The sequence below is a fragment of the Bos grunniens genome, chromosome 17, assembly GCF_055505025.1.
Source record: "Bos grunniens cultivar Pamir isolate PY7600 chromosome 17, Bosgru_T2T1.0, whole genome shotgun sequence".
NCBI classification, from domain to species: Eukaryota; Metazoa; Chordata; class Mammalia; order Artiodactyla; family Bovidae; genus Bos; species Bos grunniens.
In genome coordinates, this window is record NC_141181.1 from 56,293,034 (window position 1) to 56,308,805 (window position 15,772).

General features: G+C 46.0%; 2 protein-coding genes across 39 annotated transcripts in view; both read right to left on the reverse strand.

Annotated features, from left to right (window-relative positions):
- The window catches only part of CCDC60 (coiled-coil domain containing 60), a 286,332-nt gene that overhangs the window by 42,913 nt on the left and 227,647 nt on the right, over nucleotides 1-15,772 (reverse strand). For 30 of the 38 annotated variants that reach the window (XR_015144541.1, XR_015144540.1, XR_015144542.1 and 27 more), the window contains one exon: nucleotides 8,119-8,289. The exons of 2 other annotated variants lie outside the window; for them this stretch is intronic. Coding sequence is in view for 21 of the 36 variants with exons in the window: in XM_086347873.1 (XP_086203999.1) it covers nucleotides 8,119-8,289 (171 nt within the window). In the remaining 15 variants the exon portion in view is untranslated. Of the gene's footprint in view, nucleotides 1-68; nucleotides 576-8,118; nucleotides 8,367-15,772 lie in introns of those variants that run through there. 6 more of the 38 variants (XM_086347901.1, XM_086347895.1, XM_086347904.1 and 3 more) reach the window with 3 other exon arrangements.
- On the reverse strand, nucleotides 11,407-12,084 carry LOC147355466 (histone H2A type 2-A). The gene has a single exon (XM_086347909.1). The coding sequence runs from the start codon at nucleotides 11,894-11,896 to the stop codon at nucleotides 11,504-11,506; it is 393 nt and encodes a 130-aa protein (XP_086204035.1). The 5' UTR covers nucleotides 11,897-12,084; the 3' UTR covers nucleotides 11,407-11,503.

The following is a 15,772-nucleotide window of genomic DNA, read 5'->3' on the forward strand; positions in this document are numbered from 1 at the left end:
TCAGTGGTTCTTGGTTGCGGTCCTCTCCTTAAAGGGACTTCTCCCAATCCTCCAGACTGCTGACTCACCAGCTGGATGAATCCGCCGTGAGATGCGGGGATCTCGAACTTCAGAAGTGGGCACAAGTGTGCCCCCAAAGATCAGCCATGACCAGGCACACCTCTTCCAAAGCCCATTCCCTGCCCTACAGGGAACACAGGGGCTTCCTCTGAAGCCAAAACCATCACAGGAAAGGAGGGGACATGATGCTTACAGAGACGTGAATCAGCCCAGACACTTTTCTGAAAAAGACTGCTTCAAAAAGTGAAAAATATCAAGCTACATTTAATAACATAGGTAAGTTTTTTGTTTTTTTCAGCACCATATGGAGCAAGTCATTTCAGTCAGAGAAAACAGTCTTTTTTTACCCTTAATTTTGGCATGCCTGAGTCATAGGGCAAATATTTTTTGCCCATGACCAAACCGAGCCCACAGACACACCTTAATAAGCCTACTGTGTGCATAATGGAATCAGTTGTCTATATTGTAAAACTGGGAGATGTCACACAAAGATGGAGACTGTAAAGTTCTTGCCACTCTGGGTAAGAGGTGGGTGGGGTCCAAGATCAAGACCATTGCCCATCTGCGCAGGAGGTGGGTGCCCCTTGGGTTGCTCAAGACTTAAGAGCCCCTGGCATCTCACTCCCAGCCTGCCCTGCATATTCAGGCTACTTGCGTGTTCCTTTAAAGCCTTGTAGTTTCTCAGCCTGAGCACTTAAACATTGACTGAATCATTGACAGGTTCCCTGATTCATTCATGTCTATCCACAGTGATCAAACATCTCTGTGTTGGGGGCTGTGGGTGCAGTGATGCAGGAGACAGAAGCAGCCCTGCCCTCTGAAGCTTAGAGCCTCATGGGGGAGATGGGCTTCACACAAACACGGTTGAGACAAGACTCAGTGGGAGCGTGAATGGTGCTCGGACAGCCCCAAACAGAGAATTTGGCTGGGATTGAGTCTGGGAATACTATTCGGAGGGAGCTGTATCAATTTAGAAATATATGCCCCAAGTCTCTTTCAGTGGGAGGGTGGCTTTATAATATACAGTCCCATTTCTCTGAAATCTTGGCTCTGTGAATGGCTGGGCCGATAGGACATGTCAGAAGCAGCATGATGCCCATTTCTGGGCCCGGGCTCCAGGAACTGGCGGCTTTTCTGTTCTATGTCTTGGGAGGCTCACTCTTAATTCCTAGCCACCAGCATGCTGGCGGGGTGCCGGGGGTTGAGGGGAGGCGGGAAGGCTGTGAAGAGCCTCTTGGTGGCAGAGAACCAAGGCTGCTGGGCTCAGTCCTGGCCAAGCTCAGAGTGACAGGAGCCCCAAGGTGCCACTCACATGGATGAGCCCTCTTGGAAACAGACACTCACTCTGAGCCACCCCAGCTGGTTCTGTAGATGATCCTTCGCCCTGAACCCCACTCAAATGGCAGATGTGTGAGTGAAATAGATGTTTGCTGTCTGGAGTTAATGGGTTTAGGAGTGGTTGCTCACGGCAACAGTAACTGGAACAAAAGTAAATATTGAGCTGAGATCTGCAGGTTGAATGGGAATTAAGTAGGCAGAGGGCGAGGCGAGAGGCCCTGTGGAAGAGGGAAGGTGGGGAAAAGTGTGGCTGGAGGGGAAGCCAAGGGCCAGGCTGTCCAGAGCCTCGCAACCCCAGCTCAGACTTTTCCAGTCCTCATCTTATAAAGAGTGGTGGCTGTTGAGGATTTTAAACTGGCAGCAGTTTACGTTTGGAAAGAAAACTCTGGCTTAGCATGGGGAAAGGAGACGGAGGGAGGCAGAAGAGGTGAAGTGGGGGCACCCACTAGGAATTTACCTTCCTCCTGGGACTTTGAGGACAATCCTTGGGTCATAGAGTTAACTAAAGAGTCGGACCAGAATAAGGGGACTTTCCCAGTATGCAGGGGGCAGGAGTTCAGTCCCTTAGCAGGGAACTAAGATCTCGCAAGCCGCAAGGCACACCAAAAAAATAAATAGGAACAGAATCTAGGTCCTCACATTTCCATTTCCATAGGCTCTTAATTCAGCCCTAGAGCTGAGGAAACCACAAGCCAATACTACATTGATGCTTGCAGTCTTACTGGCTCCACGGAGTCCCCTAGTAGTTTGGAATATGTGGAAATTAACCCAGCTTTTACACTCCTTAATTTCTTGTTTTATGTTTCCTCTCAACTGCAATAATAAGACAAATTCTACTCGTTGTTTTTTCACCTTTTTCAGCTGAATTTGCAGCTGAGAAATGAGGTCACTGAACACAGTGAGAAAGACTGCGTGCAGGCAGGAATCTTTGGGGACATGCTTGATTTTCTTTCTTCCCTACACAGTTTGTCAGACTTAAAACTTTGGTCTGAAAGAACTTACCCTATGGTCTTAGATCTGGGTGGGGGGTGATGGGGAGAAGGGGGGATAATTCCTTTTAATCCCTTTTACTTTTATAATACACAGGATCAAATACTGTGTTAAAAAAGCAGTTCTAAATGAACACTTGTATTTTTGATAATTCTGTGATTGGAAGTATATTTATAGAACATAGCTCTTAGATGTGAGATACTTTCTAGCCTGCCTGGAAATTGAGATTTTTAGCCATAGATCTGAGGGTTGTAGGTAATTGAGGCCCAGAGAGATCAAATTCATTTCACTGTGTAATAACAGCTAGCAATTACTAGGCATGTCTCATATGCCAGGCTCTATGTTAAGCATTATTTTATTTAATCCTCACAACAAATTTGAGAGCTTGGTGAGGTTAATAAGGGTATAGAGAGAGGAGGCTCAGAGTGGCACAGTGACTTGCCCAAAGTTAAACAGCTGTTATGTGCAAAGTTGGGACTTGAACCTCAGTCCTGTGCTCTTACCCACTACTTCATGCTGGTATGGATCATCTCCCAGTGCTATTTTATAACACCTGCCTCCCCACCTGCATCTGATGGCTATGTGCAATAATAGCCTCCAGTTTTATAACCAGCACTGCACAGCTTATAGAATCCACTGGGTAAGACATAACCAGACCAATGTCTATGAGAAGCATGATCTCATGCATATTTAAACTTATTAAACTTTAAATAAACCACGTCATGCACACTGAAACATGGATTGGAGAGGGAAGGATTGTGTTCTGCAACCATGGATTAATGACCATGTGCAAACGTTATAACTGAACTATTGAAATGGTCATAGAAGGGTCCTTAACAGAGGCCACCTTCCCCAGTGCCTGTCCGCGTGCCTGTTAATCTGAGAAAAAACCTCTCCCAAAAAAGAGCCACGAGTTCATGCCTTCTCTTTATTCTAGAGAAAGGCTGCCAGCTGGCTAGTGTCACTGGAAATACCAGGCTCAAAGAGTGTCACTGGGCTCTTAGGTGACACTATGGGCAAGATTTGCTCCGAGCTCTTGGGACCTTTACAGAAAGGGTGAGACTCCCTCAGTTCATTGAGTGGCTTTGTCTATCCTGCGTCCCTTCAAGGTCCTATGAGGACACTTCATTAGGGTCCACTGAGTGGCTGGATGGTGGTGGCTCAGGCCATGGATTTCTTGCTTTTCTTTTTTCACTCTGAAAATCACATTTCTGATTTTTGGCAAAAGATAAACACCATCACAGCTTCCTCCTCCAGCCCTGGCCTTTCTAAGCAGGCATGCTGGCTGCAGGATTTCTGGTGGACTGAAACAGCAGGGTATAACCACACTTCTTTTGTGTAAGCCAACAAACTCCCACTGAGTACTGAAGGTCCTGCTCAAAAGCCACATTTTGGGGAATTCTTTCCAGATTTCCTTTCTACCTCCAAAACTGAAGGGGCTGGACACTGTGAAATAATAGAAATATCTGTATGTATATCTATATATCAGTCTCTGTCCCCAGTTCCTGGCACAGAGCTCCTAAAACTCTTGGAATTTCCTAAGTGATACAAGAGCACTGGGAACAGCTCTTGTTCTAATATTTGGTGTTATACCCTGGATCGTGACACAGAGTTCCCAAATCTCTTGGGATTTCCTGGGTGACCAGGGTGTCTTTTTATTCAAATGTGGCAACTCGGAGTGGGCTCCTGGATAGCTTCAGGATAGGGACTGGTTACCAGAAAGACTGAGCCATTAGAAGCTGGGAATTCGCTGGGAAGGGGAGAGGGGCTAGACGTTGAATTAACGACAGTTCATACCTATGTGATGAAGCCTCCATAAAAATCCCAGAAGTAAGGGGTTTGGAGAGCTTCTGGGTTAGTAACCACATCCAACCAACAGGAGGATGGCAAACCCTCCAACTCCATGGGGACAGAAGCTCCTGTGCTTGGGACCCTCCCAGATCTCACCCGATGTACTTTATCTGGGTGCTCATCTGTACTCTTTATTATATAATAAATGGGCCTGGCATGCTGCAGTTCATGGGGTCGCAAAGAGTCGGACAAGACTGAGCGACTGAACTGAACTGAACTGAAATAGGAAAATGTAAGTCGGTGTATCCCTGAGTTCTGTGAGCCACTCTAGAAAATGATCAGACTCAAAGAGGAGGTCATGAGAACCCTGATTTATAGCTGGCTGGTCAGGTGATAACCTGGGGCTAGTGACTGGTATCTGATGTGGGGGGTCACCTTGTGGGAGTGAACCCTTAACCTGTGGGCTCTGATGTGGGAAGCATCAGAACTGAACAGGATGGTGGGATACCCCACTGGTGTCACAGACATTTGCTTGGTGTGGGGGAAAAGCCCACACATCTGTGTCAGAAGTGTGAGTGTGATCACGGCATGAGAGCCAAGGAGAAGCACACAGGAGGAGTGTTCTCCTCTCCCCCAGGCACACTTCAGGGGGCCTTGGGTGCACCCCGTGGTGCTGTGCTGCAGCATCATGTGTGGTGGGGGCTGTTCCTCCACCCTTTTCACATCTTTGTGCCATCAGAAGGCCTGCATACAGTAGGTCTTCAATACCTAAACGGTTGGCTGTACAATGAGACTGGGCCAGGGTCGAGACTGTCCCCCTTTCTCACCCCTACACTTACTGGGGAGCCAAGATAAAGGTCTAAGACTACAATGCACTAAGGGGCCATGAATATTTTACTGAAGATCTTGTGGGGAAACAAGAAATAGATTTACATTTCTCACGCATGCGTGCTTAAGTCATTTCAGTTGTGTCCAGCTCTTTGTGATCCTATGGGCTGTGGCCCACTGGGCTCCTCTATCTATGGGATTCTCCAGGCAAGAATATTGGAGTGAGTTGTCATGCTCTCCTCCAGGGTATCTTCCTGAACCAGGGATTGAACCGATATCTCCTCAATCTCCTGCATTGCAGGTGGATTCTTTACCACTGAGCCACCAGGGAAGGCCTTACATGTCATACTCTGAGGTAAAACCTTATAAAAACCCTCATTAGGTATCTCTGTTCTCACCCTGTGATGGCTGCCCTTTCACTCTTCTCTCTTCCCAAGGGTCCCTTCTCCTCACACCCTTGGCCTGTCTGCTGAATGTCCCCATTCTATCTATCCGGGAAGCCTTTGTGCTCTTCCTCTGTATCTGTGTGTTCATCTGAATACCCTTTGCTCGCCAAAGGCAGCTTCTCCTTGGGATGCTCACTCCCTGGAAGGTATGGGGGCGGGGGCTGTAAGTCACAGATATTTTCTCTCCTCTTAAATAAATGCACAAATGGTGGGCTAGTTTATTTAGACCAACCCTTTGCTTATAAATAACCAAAACTGTTGGACAAAATATTCTTTTTAATAAAGTGTCAAAGAGCTGACAGCAAAGTGGGAATCTCTTAGCCAAAACTGGAGTGAGACTGGAGACCACTAGAAAGGTGAGGCAGCCTGAGTGCTGCTTTGGTCCTAAGGATGTTTGTCAAGCTATGAAAGGTTAACTTTCCTTCTGACAGTTTCACAAGGCAAGGGGGATGGAAAACAGAAGTCTGTACAAATGAGGAATCAAAGAGGAGAGAGACCTTCCTTACAATAAGTGTGGTTCCCAAGGGGCACATTTTCAGGGGGAAGATGACTGGAACTATACCAGCCCCTCGTGGTCCACACTCAGGGTTCCCAACAGTTACAGGGAACCTCGAGCTTTAAGAGGATTGGCAACCACTAGTGTCCGGCCTGACCCCCACCCCGGCTCCAGGGCCTCCCAGACGAGAACTCCCTTTATTCCCCCTTCAGTTGAAATTTACATAACATAAAATGGACTGTTTCAAAGGTTGCAATTCAATGGCATTTGAGCCAGTGGTTGTACAACCATCACCTGAATCTAGTGCCAAAATACTTTCATCAGCCCCAAAGGAGACACTGCACCCAGTAAGCAGCCACTCTCTATCTGCCCCACTTCCTCAACCCTTGGTAACCACCAGTCTGCTTTCTGTTTGGGATGAACCTCAAAACTTTATGGTAAGTGAAAGAAGCCAGACACAGAAAGGTCCCGTACTGTGCGATTCCACTGACAGGACTATTGCTTTTAAGAGGCACACATTCATATTTCTTTATGTTAATAAGAGGGCTCTCCAGTGGAGTGGTAAAGAATCCACGTGCCAATGCAGGAGACACAAGAGATGAGGGTTCGATCTTTGGGTCGGAAAGATTGTGAAGAACAGAATTTGGGAAGTGGTTCAGAAGAAAGGGACTCTCTGCTGGGGATCCCATTTCCTTCTTAGGCACCAGCATGGCAACTTGGGTTCCTAAAGCAACTCTGGCACAGTAACTCTCAACCTTGGCTCTACATGGGAATTCTTGAGGGAAGCTTTGAAAAAGGCTATGTCCACACCCCCAGAAAGTCTGATGGAATGGGTCTGAGAAGCACCCAGGTGACTGATGTGGAGCCAGGGCTGAGCCCATTGCTTTAACAGGACAGTGGGTACAGTGGCAGGCCATTTCTATCACATATATTGGGTTGATCAAAAGTTCATTCAGGTTTTTCCCATAACACCTTATGGAAAACTGGGGCCAACCCAACACTTCCTCTCTTCCTGCTGTAGCATTTCCTTCCCATCCCTGATTTATGCCTTGCTCGCTCTGCCCAAGCGAAGTATCCCTGGAGCTTGTTTCTGCAGAATGGCAAAATCCATGAATGTTGGTGTTACTCAGTTTGGGACTTAGGGGATGCTTTCCATAATTCAATAATGGGAATTATGAGAGCATCTCTAAGCCTCATTCCTAATCTCTAAAAGTGAAAAGAAAGTGAAGTCGCTCAGTTGTGTCTGACATTTTGAGATCCCATGGACTGTAACCTACCAGGCTCCTCTGTCCATGGGATTTCCCAGGCAAGAGTAATGGAGTAGGTTGCCATTTCCTAATCTCTAAAAGGGGAGATCTATCTCATAGGAACATTTTGAAAATTTGACAGAAAGATGTGCACAAAGCACATGGTAGACAGACACCCATTATAAATTGTGATTATTAGCATGATTGTTATTGTTACATGATTGGGTATTTCATAATGTTCCAGTCTGTTGATGGTCCTCTCCAAACCAGAGGAGAGATGTTTACAAAAGGGGGAGGCTACTGTATTCAACAAACCACAACAAACTTTTTTTTTTTTTGGTTCACTTGCTTTGGGTGGAAACTAGGATCTCAGGTTTCAGGAGAAGGTCTAGAACAGGGATATTGATCTGTAATGAAACAAAGTAGCATACAAACACAGTATGGGAACTCAAGAGAGTCCAGAATGGATTTTGGAGGTGGTGGGGCTGAAATCCGGGAAGCTGCAGGAGAGGGTGGCATTTAAGCTGAGCTTGTAAGGATAAGGGATAAGTGGGACTTTAGTTGGGAGAGGATGTAGTAGGGAACAGCATTTAAGGCCCAGGGAACAGCATAAGAAAACACCTAGAGGTAGGGATAAACCTTGGAAGAAAAGGGAAAGAAGCACATCTGGGGACCTGCAAGATTTCTTGGTTAGCTCTTGGCTCTGGATACTAGAACGGACATGTGTAGTAGAAGATCACTGAATATCTGAAGGTGAGGCTGGCGAAGTAGGTTGAGTCAGATTGAAAGAAGTCATCAGACACCAGCCTAAGAAGGGGCTTCCCATGCGAGACAGCTGCCACCCCTCAACCCAACCAGTCAGTGTTCCTTCTCAATGGTCCTTTCCAAGGCCACGGGGCTGCAGCGACAGAGGTCTACTTACGGCAGAACCAAATCCCCATACTGGATATCTGACAGCCTTTTGGCTGGTTGGAATTTATTTCTTTCTTCCTCTTTTAGTTTCTCCAGTTGTTGCTGCCTCTTTTTCAAGGCACTCTCCTCCTTCAGGATGGTGAAGTATCCACGGCCAATCTTCACCCACTGAATTAAGGTGCTGAAGAAAAGAAAGAGGGAGGAAGATGGGCTGGCTATCAAGGCAATGTCTTACTATCTTGGGACTGACAGTTAACTGAAGGACACTCTCAGGCCCAGTAGCAGGAGACTTCCTGTCTTTAGAATTCCAAAGTCACAGAGTTACTTACCCTAAGCTTGAATTCTACCAAAGACCACCTCCTACCAAAGACCTTGAACAAATTATCTAACCTCTCCAGGTTTTGGTTCCACCACTCAACAAATACTTATTGAGTGCCTGCTATGTGCTAGGCACTCTGCTAGGTACTATGAAATGAGAATAACAATTCACACCCTTGAGGACCGATTTAATTGGCAGTATTTTTATTTGTTTTGTTTGTCATGGTTTGTCTTAGATTCCTCGACATGTGGTATTTGAGTTCCATACACGTATGTCACTGGAAGGTCACTGGCAATCTTTTCCTAAGTGTAGACCCTGCTTCTCAACTCGTACACTTTTCTGAATTTCTACGCTACATGCCACATTCTTAATCTCTAAAATGGGGTTAATCATAGCATCTATCTCATAGGAACAATTTGAAATTTTCACAAAAATTTGGCAGGCGAGGATCAGGTGTCATCTGTCCAGCCACGTTCTTGTCACAGCAAAATAATCTCTCAGGTTCCTCATGCATAAAACTGCACAAAACCAAATGACTGTGAAGCCAGATTATACATAACTGGCCCTGAATTGTCCATTTGGGCTTTTTAGAGATGCGAGCAGTTGATGTGAGGTGGAATTCACATTTGAAACAAAAATGCTCCTCTGTTTCACTTTCAAGCTTCTGAACCCACTCATCAAAGAGCACCCTGAGATTGCCAGATAAGCTGATAGGAAAACCCTAACCATGTGCAACCCTTCAATTCCACAAAAGAGGATTTTCTTGATGTGGCACAAACAAAGCAAATGCAGAGCTAATCTGGGAGCTGGGGCTGGCATGACAGCAAACGCTGTTTCATGATTATGTTACTTCATGGAGCCTCTTTGCTCAGAATTTGGTTCAGAGGTCAAGACTGTCACCATACACCCAGCACAAAAGTATGAAATGACACAACTCACATTGTGAGGCTTTCTGGGCAGAGCAGGGGTGGCTTAGGGTTTTGTGGGAGTAGGGCTGGGATGACGGGTCCTTTGTGTGGGGACTGAACGTCTCTCCAGCAACAAACAAGGAGCACCTTGGGTTTCTTATTATAAGGCTCACCCTTGATGTGGGGCAGAGGGAAGGGGGGTTGGGCAGCTCAAAAGCATCAACGGTCACACAATGAAGTCAGAAGAATGGAAAAGATGGTGGAGAGTAAGATGAGGAGATCACCTGCCTCCCCACAAACTCATCAGAAGATGGAACTCCCACAGAACCACTTCTAAAGGACAGCTGAAGACCCCAGACCTCCAAAAAGGCAAGCCAACCTCCTTAGAAGGAGAAAGCAAAGCAATATTGTAAAGCGATTATCCTTCAACTGGAAATAAATTTCAAAACAGTGAAGTCAGACCCGTCATAGCACTAATTCACACCCAGTTTCAAATGTGTGTGTTTGCCTAAACAGTTGCATCATTATTAACTATTCAACAAAGATGTACTGAATACCCACTGTGCACCAGGAGCTACTCTAGGTGCTGAGATTCAGCAGCAAACAAAACAGCTCACAGCATCCTGGTCCTCACAAAGCTCCTATTCCAGGGGGTGGAGACAGACACGAAACAAAGCAGTGAACTGCAGGTGACACGCTAAGTACTGGGAGGCCTGAAGCAGGGACAAGGGAGAGTGAGAGACAGGGCTGGTGGAAGGGTTAGTGCCATTTCCACCGCATGGTCAGTGAAGGCCTGGATGCTTCTGCAGGCCAAGGAATGCCAAAGATGGCCAGCAAGCCACCAGAAGCTAGGAGAGCGGCATGGAACAGAGTTTCTCTCTCAGGAGTCAGAAGACACCCATCCTGCTGATCCCTTGATCTTGCACTTCTAGCCTCCAGAACTGAGACGACACATTTCTGTTGTTTAAGCCACCAAGTTTATAGTCCTTTCTTACGGTAGCCCTAGCAAACGAAGTACAGTATGATCACATATTTAAACCTACACGTGGAACAGCCTAACTCTTTGTTTTCTTTGACTGCGAAGGTTTAACAAAATTCTTATAAATTTTATAAGTGATAGGCTGATGGTCCACACCACAGCAAACAAAAGGGGCTTGAGTATCATGTGCCAAGCCCTGAGCCGACACTGTTTTGCCTCAGAGTCTGTGCTAGGCGGTTACAACGTGTCAAGTTCTGTTCAAGCACTGGCATTACAGTGAAGGACGCATCTTCAAAGAATTCACAGACTCCACCTCTACATCTAAGTTACCTCATTTTTACTAAAGTAGAGATTAAGAGTTTGGCAAGAAATTTATTTGACTTGTTTATGCCCTTATTCCAAAAAGGATTAGGGGCAGACAATTTAAAAAGTGAGAAGGGCAGGAGACGTGATGAATAAGAAAACAAGATCAGGTAAGACAAGTATCAAATCTCATGACACACGAGCTAGTACACAGATTTGGCCCTGAGCATCCTAGAAGCCAATGCAAAGAGGGAAACACAATCCCTCATGTGATTCCCAATGACCATGAGACATTGAAAAGCTGTTTGGGTAATGGCTAGCCATTCCAGGTGGAAGAGGAAGAGATTTCTTTCAAGGATCTGAATAAGGAGGACACTGTGAAAAGCCAAGTCTGCAATACACCTCTGGATGTGGGTATTGAAGAATGCCTGTCTTACTGGTGAACTCCCAGAAGAGACTAGGGGAGTTGGTGGTGGCCAGTTTGAGGAATCTAGCAAGTTTTCTGGTAGAATTGCAGCTTCTGTCAAGCAAGGCAGCCAGACTCCCAGCTGTTAGATCCTCTGGAAAGAACTGGTTGAGAGATGAACAGAGGTGGCCGGGGGTAGTGTGTGTGTGTGTGTGTGTGTGTGTGTCTGTGGTGATGGTTGGGGGGAAGTGTCTGGGCCCTCAGGTCAGACCCACCAGCCTATTCTGGGAACTTCAGGACTGTGGGCTGTTCATTCCACGTGCTGTGAAGTGCACCCCTGCTGCTGTGGAAGCCCATTTAAAACTGCTTAATATTTTATCAAATTCTTTTTTTTTTTTTTTTCTTGGCTCTGAAAAGAGCCTTTTGATTTTACAGATGCCCCTTCTACAAGAGAGCTGGGTAGACTTGCGGAGACCGGCCTCACTTGCCCTTTGCCTTGTGGTGGCTCTCAGTCTTCTTCGGGAGCAATACGGCCTGGATATTGGGCAAAACGCCGCCCTGGGCGATGGTGACCTTGCCCAACAGCTTGTTCAGCTCCTCGTCGTTGCGGATGGCCAGCTGCAGGTGACGAGGGATGATGCGCGTCTTCTTGTTGTCTCGCGCCGCATTGCCCGCCAGCTCCAGGATTTCGGCGGTCAGGTACTCCAAGACCGCCGCCATGTAGACGGGCGCGCCGGCCCCCACCCGCTCAGCGTAGTTGCCTTTGCGCAGCAGGCGGTGCACCCGCCCCACCGGGAACTGCAAGCCTGCGCGAGACGAGCGCGACTTGGCCTTGGCGCGGGCCTTGCCGCCTTGCTTGCCACGACCAGACATGACAGCGACACCCACTAACAGTTGCTCCCGCCAAACGCCCGACAAACTCCTCAAATTCTTGTTTAATTCCCTTGCATGTTCCCTCTATTTTCTTCATCATTATTGCTGATTACTAGGCTATTTGCGGGAAGGGAGGTATTTGCAGGGAAGAGCAGTTTCCGCCTTTAAGTCCGCTCACCCAGTGCCTCCTGCTCACTGCTTCCCACAATGTAAAACTCCCCCGGCTAACATTGCAAGAGGAGTGATGGGGAGGCAAATAATTAACTGCATCAGGCAAGCAGAGGAAGAAGCAGATTATAGAATGGAAAGTTTCCTCCATCCAAAGCCACTTCCTCTTCACTGATGCAGTGGAGAAGGTTTTTACATTTAAGGGACATACGTTCTCTGTACGGGAGTCTGTGTGAGCTGATGAATGAAAAACATGCAGTATGACAATAGGAATAGTCTCCTGGGGCTCAGTTGAGTCAGACTGAAGGGGCGGGTTTCCCTCCAAACACCTTCTGACCTGAGAGCCAGTGGATGCAGTGCTGAGGCTTGGAGGGGCAGCCTCTGGATGGGGTGGGTCTCTGCTACCTGCTTAGGCAGATTTTAAAGCTCTCTGAACCACAGTCTCTCCACCTCCAAATGAGGAAAAAAGTCATTCCTGCCTCCAAGGGCTGCTGGGAGGGTTAAATGAGACAGCGGATGTAAAGAGCTTAGCGTAGTGTCTCGTACCTAGGACTCAATGATGGGGTACTATAATTACTACTGTCAACTCATTGAGCAGTCCTGAGAGGGTGATGTGATCTGCTGTTAAGAAAACAGAAGGAAGAGTTAAGTGAACAATGAGGGTCATAGTGGCTGGAAAGTAGCAAGCAACGGTTGGGAACCCCCAGGGCTGATTCTGGGATTTCTCTCTCCACCTGCATATGCTGCAAACACCAGACTATTCAGTGGAGAGCTTTAAAGCTTCAAGTTTATGTATCTCTGGGCTGTTCTTATTGCACAGGGTTCACCTGTAGGCCCTCAGAAGAGAAACTGGTGGCGTACATGTTCCTTCTTTAGGCCATGTTTAATCCAATCCAAGTCACCACCTGCAGCAGATTAGGTCATTGTTCACCAGATACTCCCTCCGTCCCCCCTTCCCCGCTTCCCTACATTCAAGGGTGGAATGTACACCCAGCATCCTGATTTTGAGCTTCACCATGTGACTTCTGTGGCCAATGGGATGTTATAGGTATGACTTGAACAGAAGCTTGAAATAAGCTTGCTCAGTTGGGTCCATGACAAGAACAAAACCCACTATTTCGTTGACCCCAGAAGAATAAAAAAGTTATGGAACAGATCTGAACCAGCTGATCTCAGCCTAAGTCAACCAAATTAGTTATCCCACAGATGTATAAGCAAGGAAGAAATACTTACTGAAAATCACTGAGTTTCAGGGTAGCTTGTTACACAGCATTGTGGTGAAAATAGCTGACAGATACATCATTTGTTATAAGACATGACGTCATTTTATGAACCAAAAGAAGGAAAAACCCATGAAAAGTCAATTAGGACATGACTGTATGTTGTATGTCCAGTACAGAGATGTTAAAATGTGAAAAATGTGCCTATTAGATATGACAAAATATGGCACTGAGAAAATAATGTCTCAGACCTGAGAAGAGATGATGTGGCACAGAACTTAGGGCATAAGGTAATCAACAGCCCCCTCAGAGAAGTATCTATTGATAGCATATCTGATAAGCTGTGCAATTTTCTGGTATTTTCTATGAGATCAATAGTCCTTTCTGGTTGTTAGATTTACCCACACACCTGGCCCGTCAGCCTTGTAACACGACTGGTAATCTTTACCAAGCCATTCCACCCTTGAGTGATGCTATCTAGCTTTTTGCTACTCAAAGTATGGTCCCTGGACCAGCAGCATCAGCAACACCCAGGAGCTTGTTAGAAAGGCAGAATCTTGGGTGTCCCCTCAGACCTCTTGAATAAGGGTCTGCATTTTCACAGGACCCCTAGATGACTCATATACATATAGAAGTTTGAGGCACACTGGTTTAGCTGTCCTATTCCTTTTATTAAAAAAACAACAAAACTCTTGCAGAAAGAAATCTTCAAACTGGCTTTATTAGAAGCCTGATTCCCTTGGTACAAGTTTGAAATAAAACTTTGACCCACACTAGCAGTCGATTCATCTCAGCAAGTTCTTCGAGCATAGCTGTGGCAGCCATTTCTCACTCTCTGAGGGCACTCTGCTCTTCTGAGTCTCCCATTACCTGAATCAGCCTCCATCCCCAGAGCCTTGAAGAAACTGATGGTCATTTAAAACAGACAGCCTCTGTTCTTTTCACACGGGCCTGGCAGGAAGCTGTGGAGTACTGGAGTTAGGAGACAGGGAGAGAAACTCACGTTCAACCTTTCTATTATGGGGGGCATGGGATTAACCACTGCAAATTGCTTTGTTAAAAATTAACAGTCCAGATGTACTTAAAAAAAACAACAACAACACAACTTTTAATGGTATTATGGCTCTGCATCCAGCTGGTTTTCACTCACATTTTCTGTCTTTGCCTGCAAGAAATATGGGACTATAAAGCCAGGAGAGCTTCGACGGGGAAGGCGGAATGACATTAAGATGAACAAACACTCTTGGCAATCTGATTTCAGGAATGTCCTGCTCTCCCAGAAGGGAATTGCCTACGTGGGAAATTTTCACTTAACAAATTTTACTGTTTTCAAATAATAGCAAATAAATCAGTTTCTTCCCAGCTTGTGGAGTCTGAACGCTTAGAGAGCCCACTTTATCTGGCTGGCTCACGTCTTGCTTTGTCAGCCCACCCAGACAGATCGATTTCAGAGGAGGACAGGGCAAACATGATGGAATGGAGGTATCTGAAACACGGTCCTTAAATTCTTGAATTTTGAGGCAACCCCTGCAGACGAATTAATAACGCAGCCCCAGTTCAAATGTGGCCGAGCAAATATTTTGCATTTAAATTCCCGCATTAGAATGCCCTGTTTATACAATAACTTAATAAATCTAGCCTGGCTGCCAAATTGACAAGAAGGTGAGAATCATTCATTAAAATGCAAATGCAATTGAGATGAAATTTGGAATACATTTATTACAGTAATTGAACTTCAGTCAACTGTAGTCACAACACAGATTTTGAACTACCTTTCAGACAAAAGGACATGTTGTATTATCAACACCCACCCCCCTCAAGTTAATATCTTTGTCAGCATGCAAATTAGAGCCAATTCCTGAGCGCCTGTGATTTGCAATGGAGGATTTCACTCTTCTTTACAGGACAAGATTGCCAGAAAAAAGGTCAACTGCATACACAAAAGATTGCTCTGGTAGCATATTGTGTATACGGCAAATTGATTGCAAACATATTCTGAGTGCTTACTGCAACCACGCTCTTACTAAATCACATCTGAACATCTCTTTACCGGCCCTGGGTCATTTGCTAATTGCAATGCCTAACAATGGGAGATTTGCCAAGTTAGGATTTCATCTCTGAGATCAGAAGTTTCAGATGGATTTCTCTCCTTTCTGAATGACTCAGCCCAAAAAGGACAGCTGGTTCAAGGGTTCCTTTTAATCAGATGGCAGAAAGATGCTACTGAGGCTGTGATAAAGACACAGAATAACTGACTCACAATTAGAGAAGTGGCTTTATCTGCTTCAGGTTTTGTTCTCTCTGGCTCCTTTGTGAAATTTACGCGGCATTTCTGAAGTTGGGGCGAATAGCGCACATGCACCTAGCAGATGTTTGAGCTGGAAGAAGACACAGCCTAGAGTTTTTCTTTGGACACAGATAAGTATGCTATTGAGGAGTCCTCACAGTGGCAAAATACAATTCATTTCACCTGTGAAATGGAGTGACT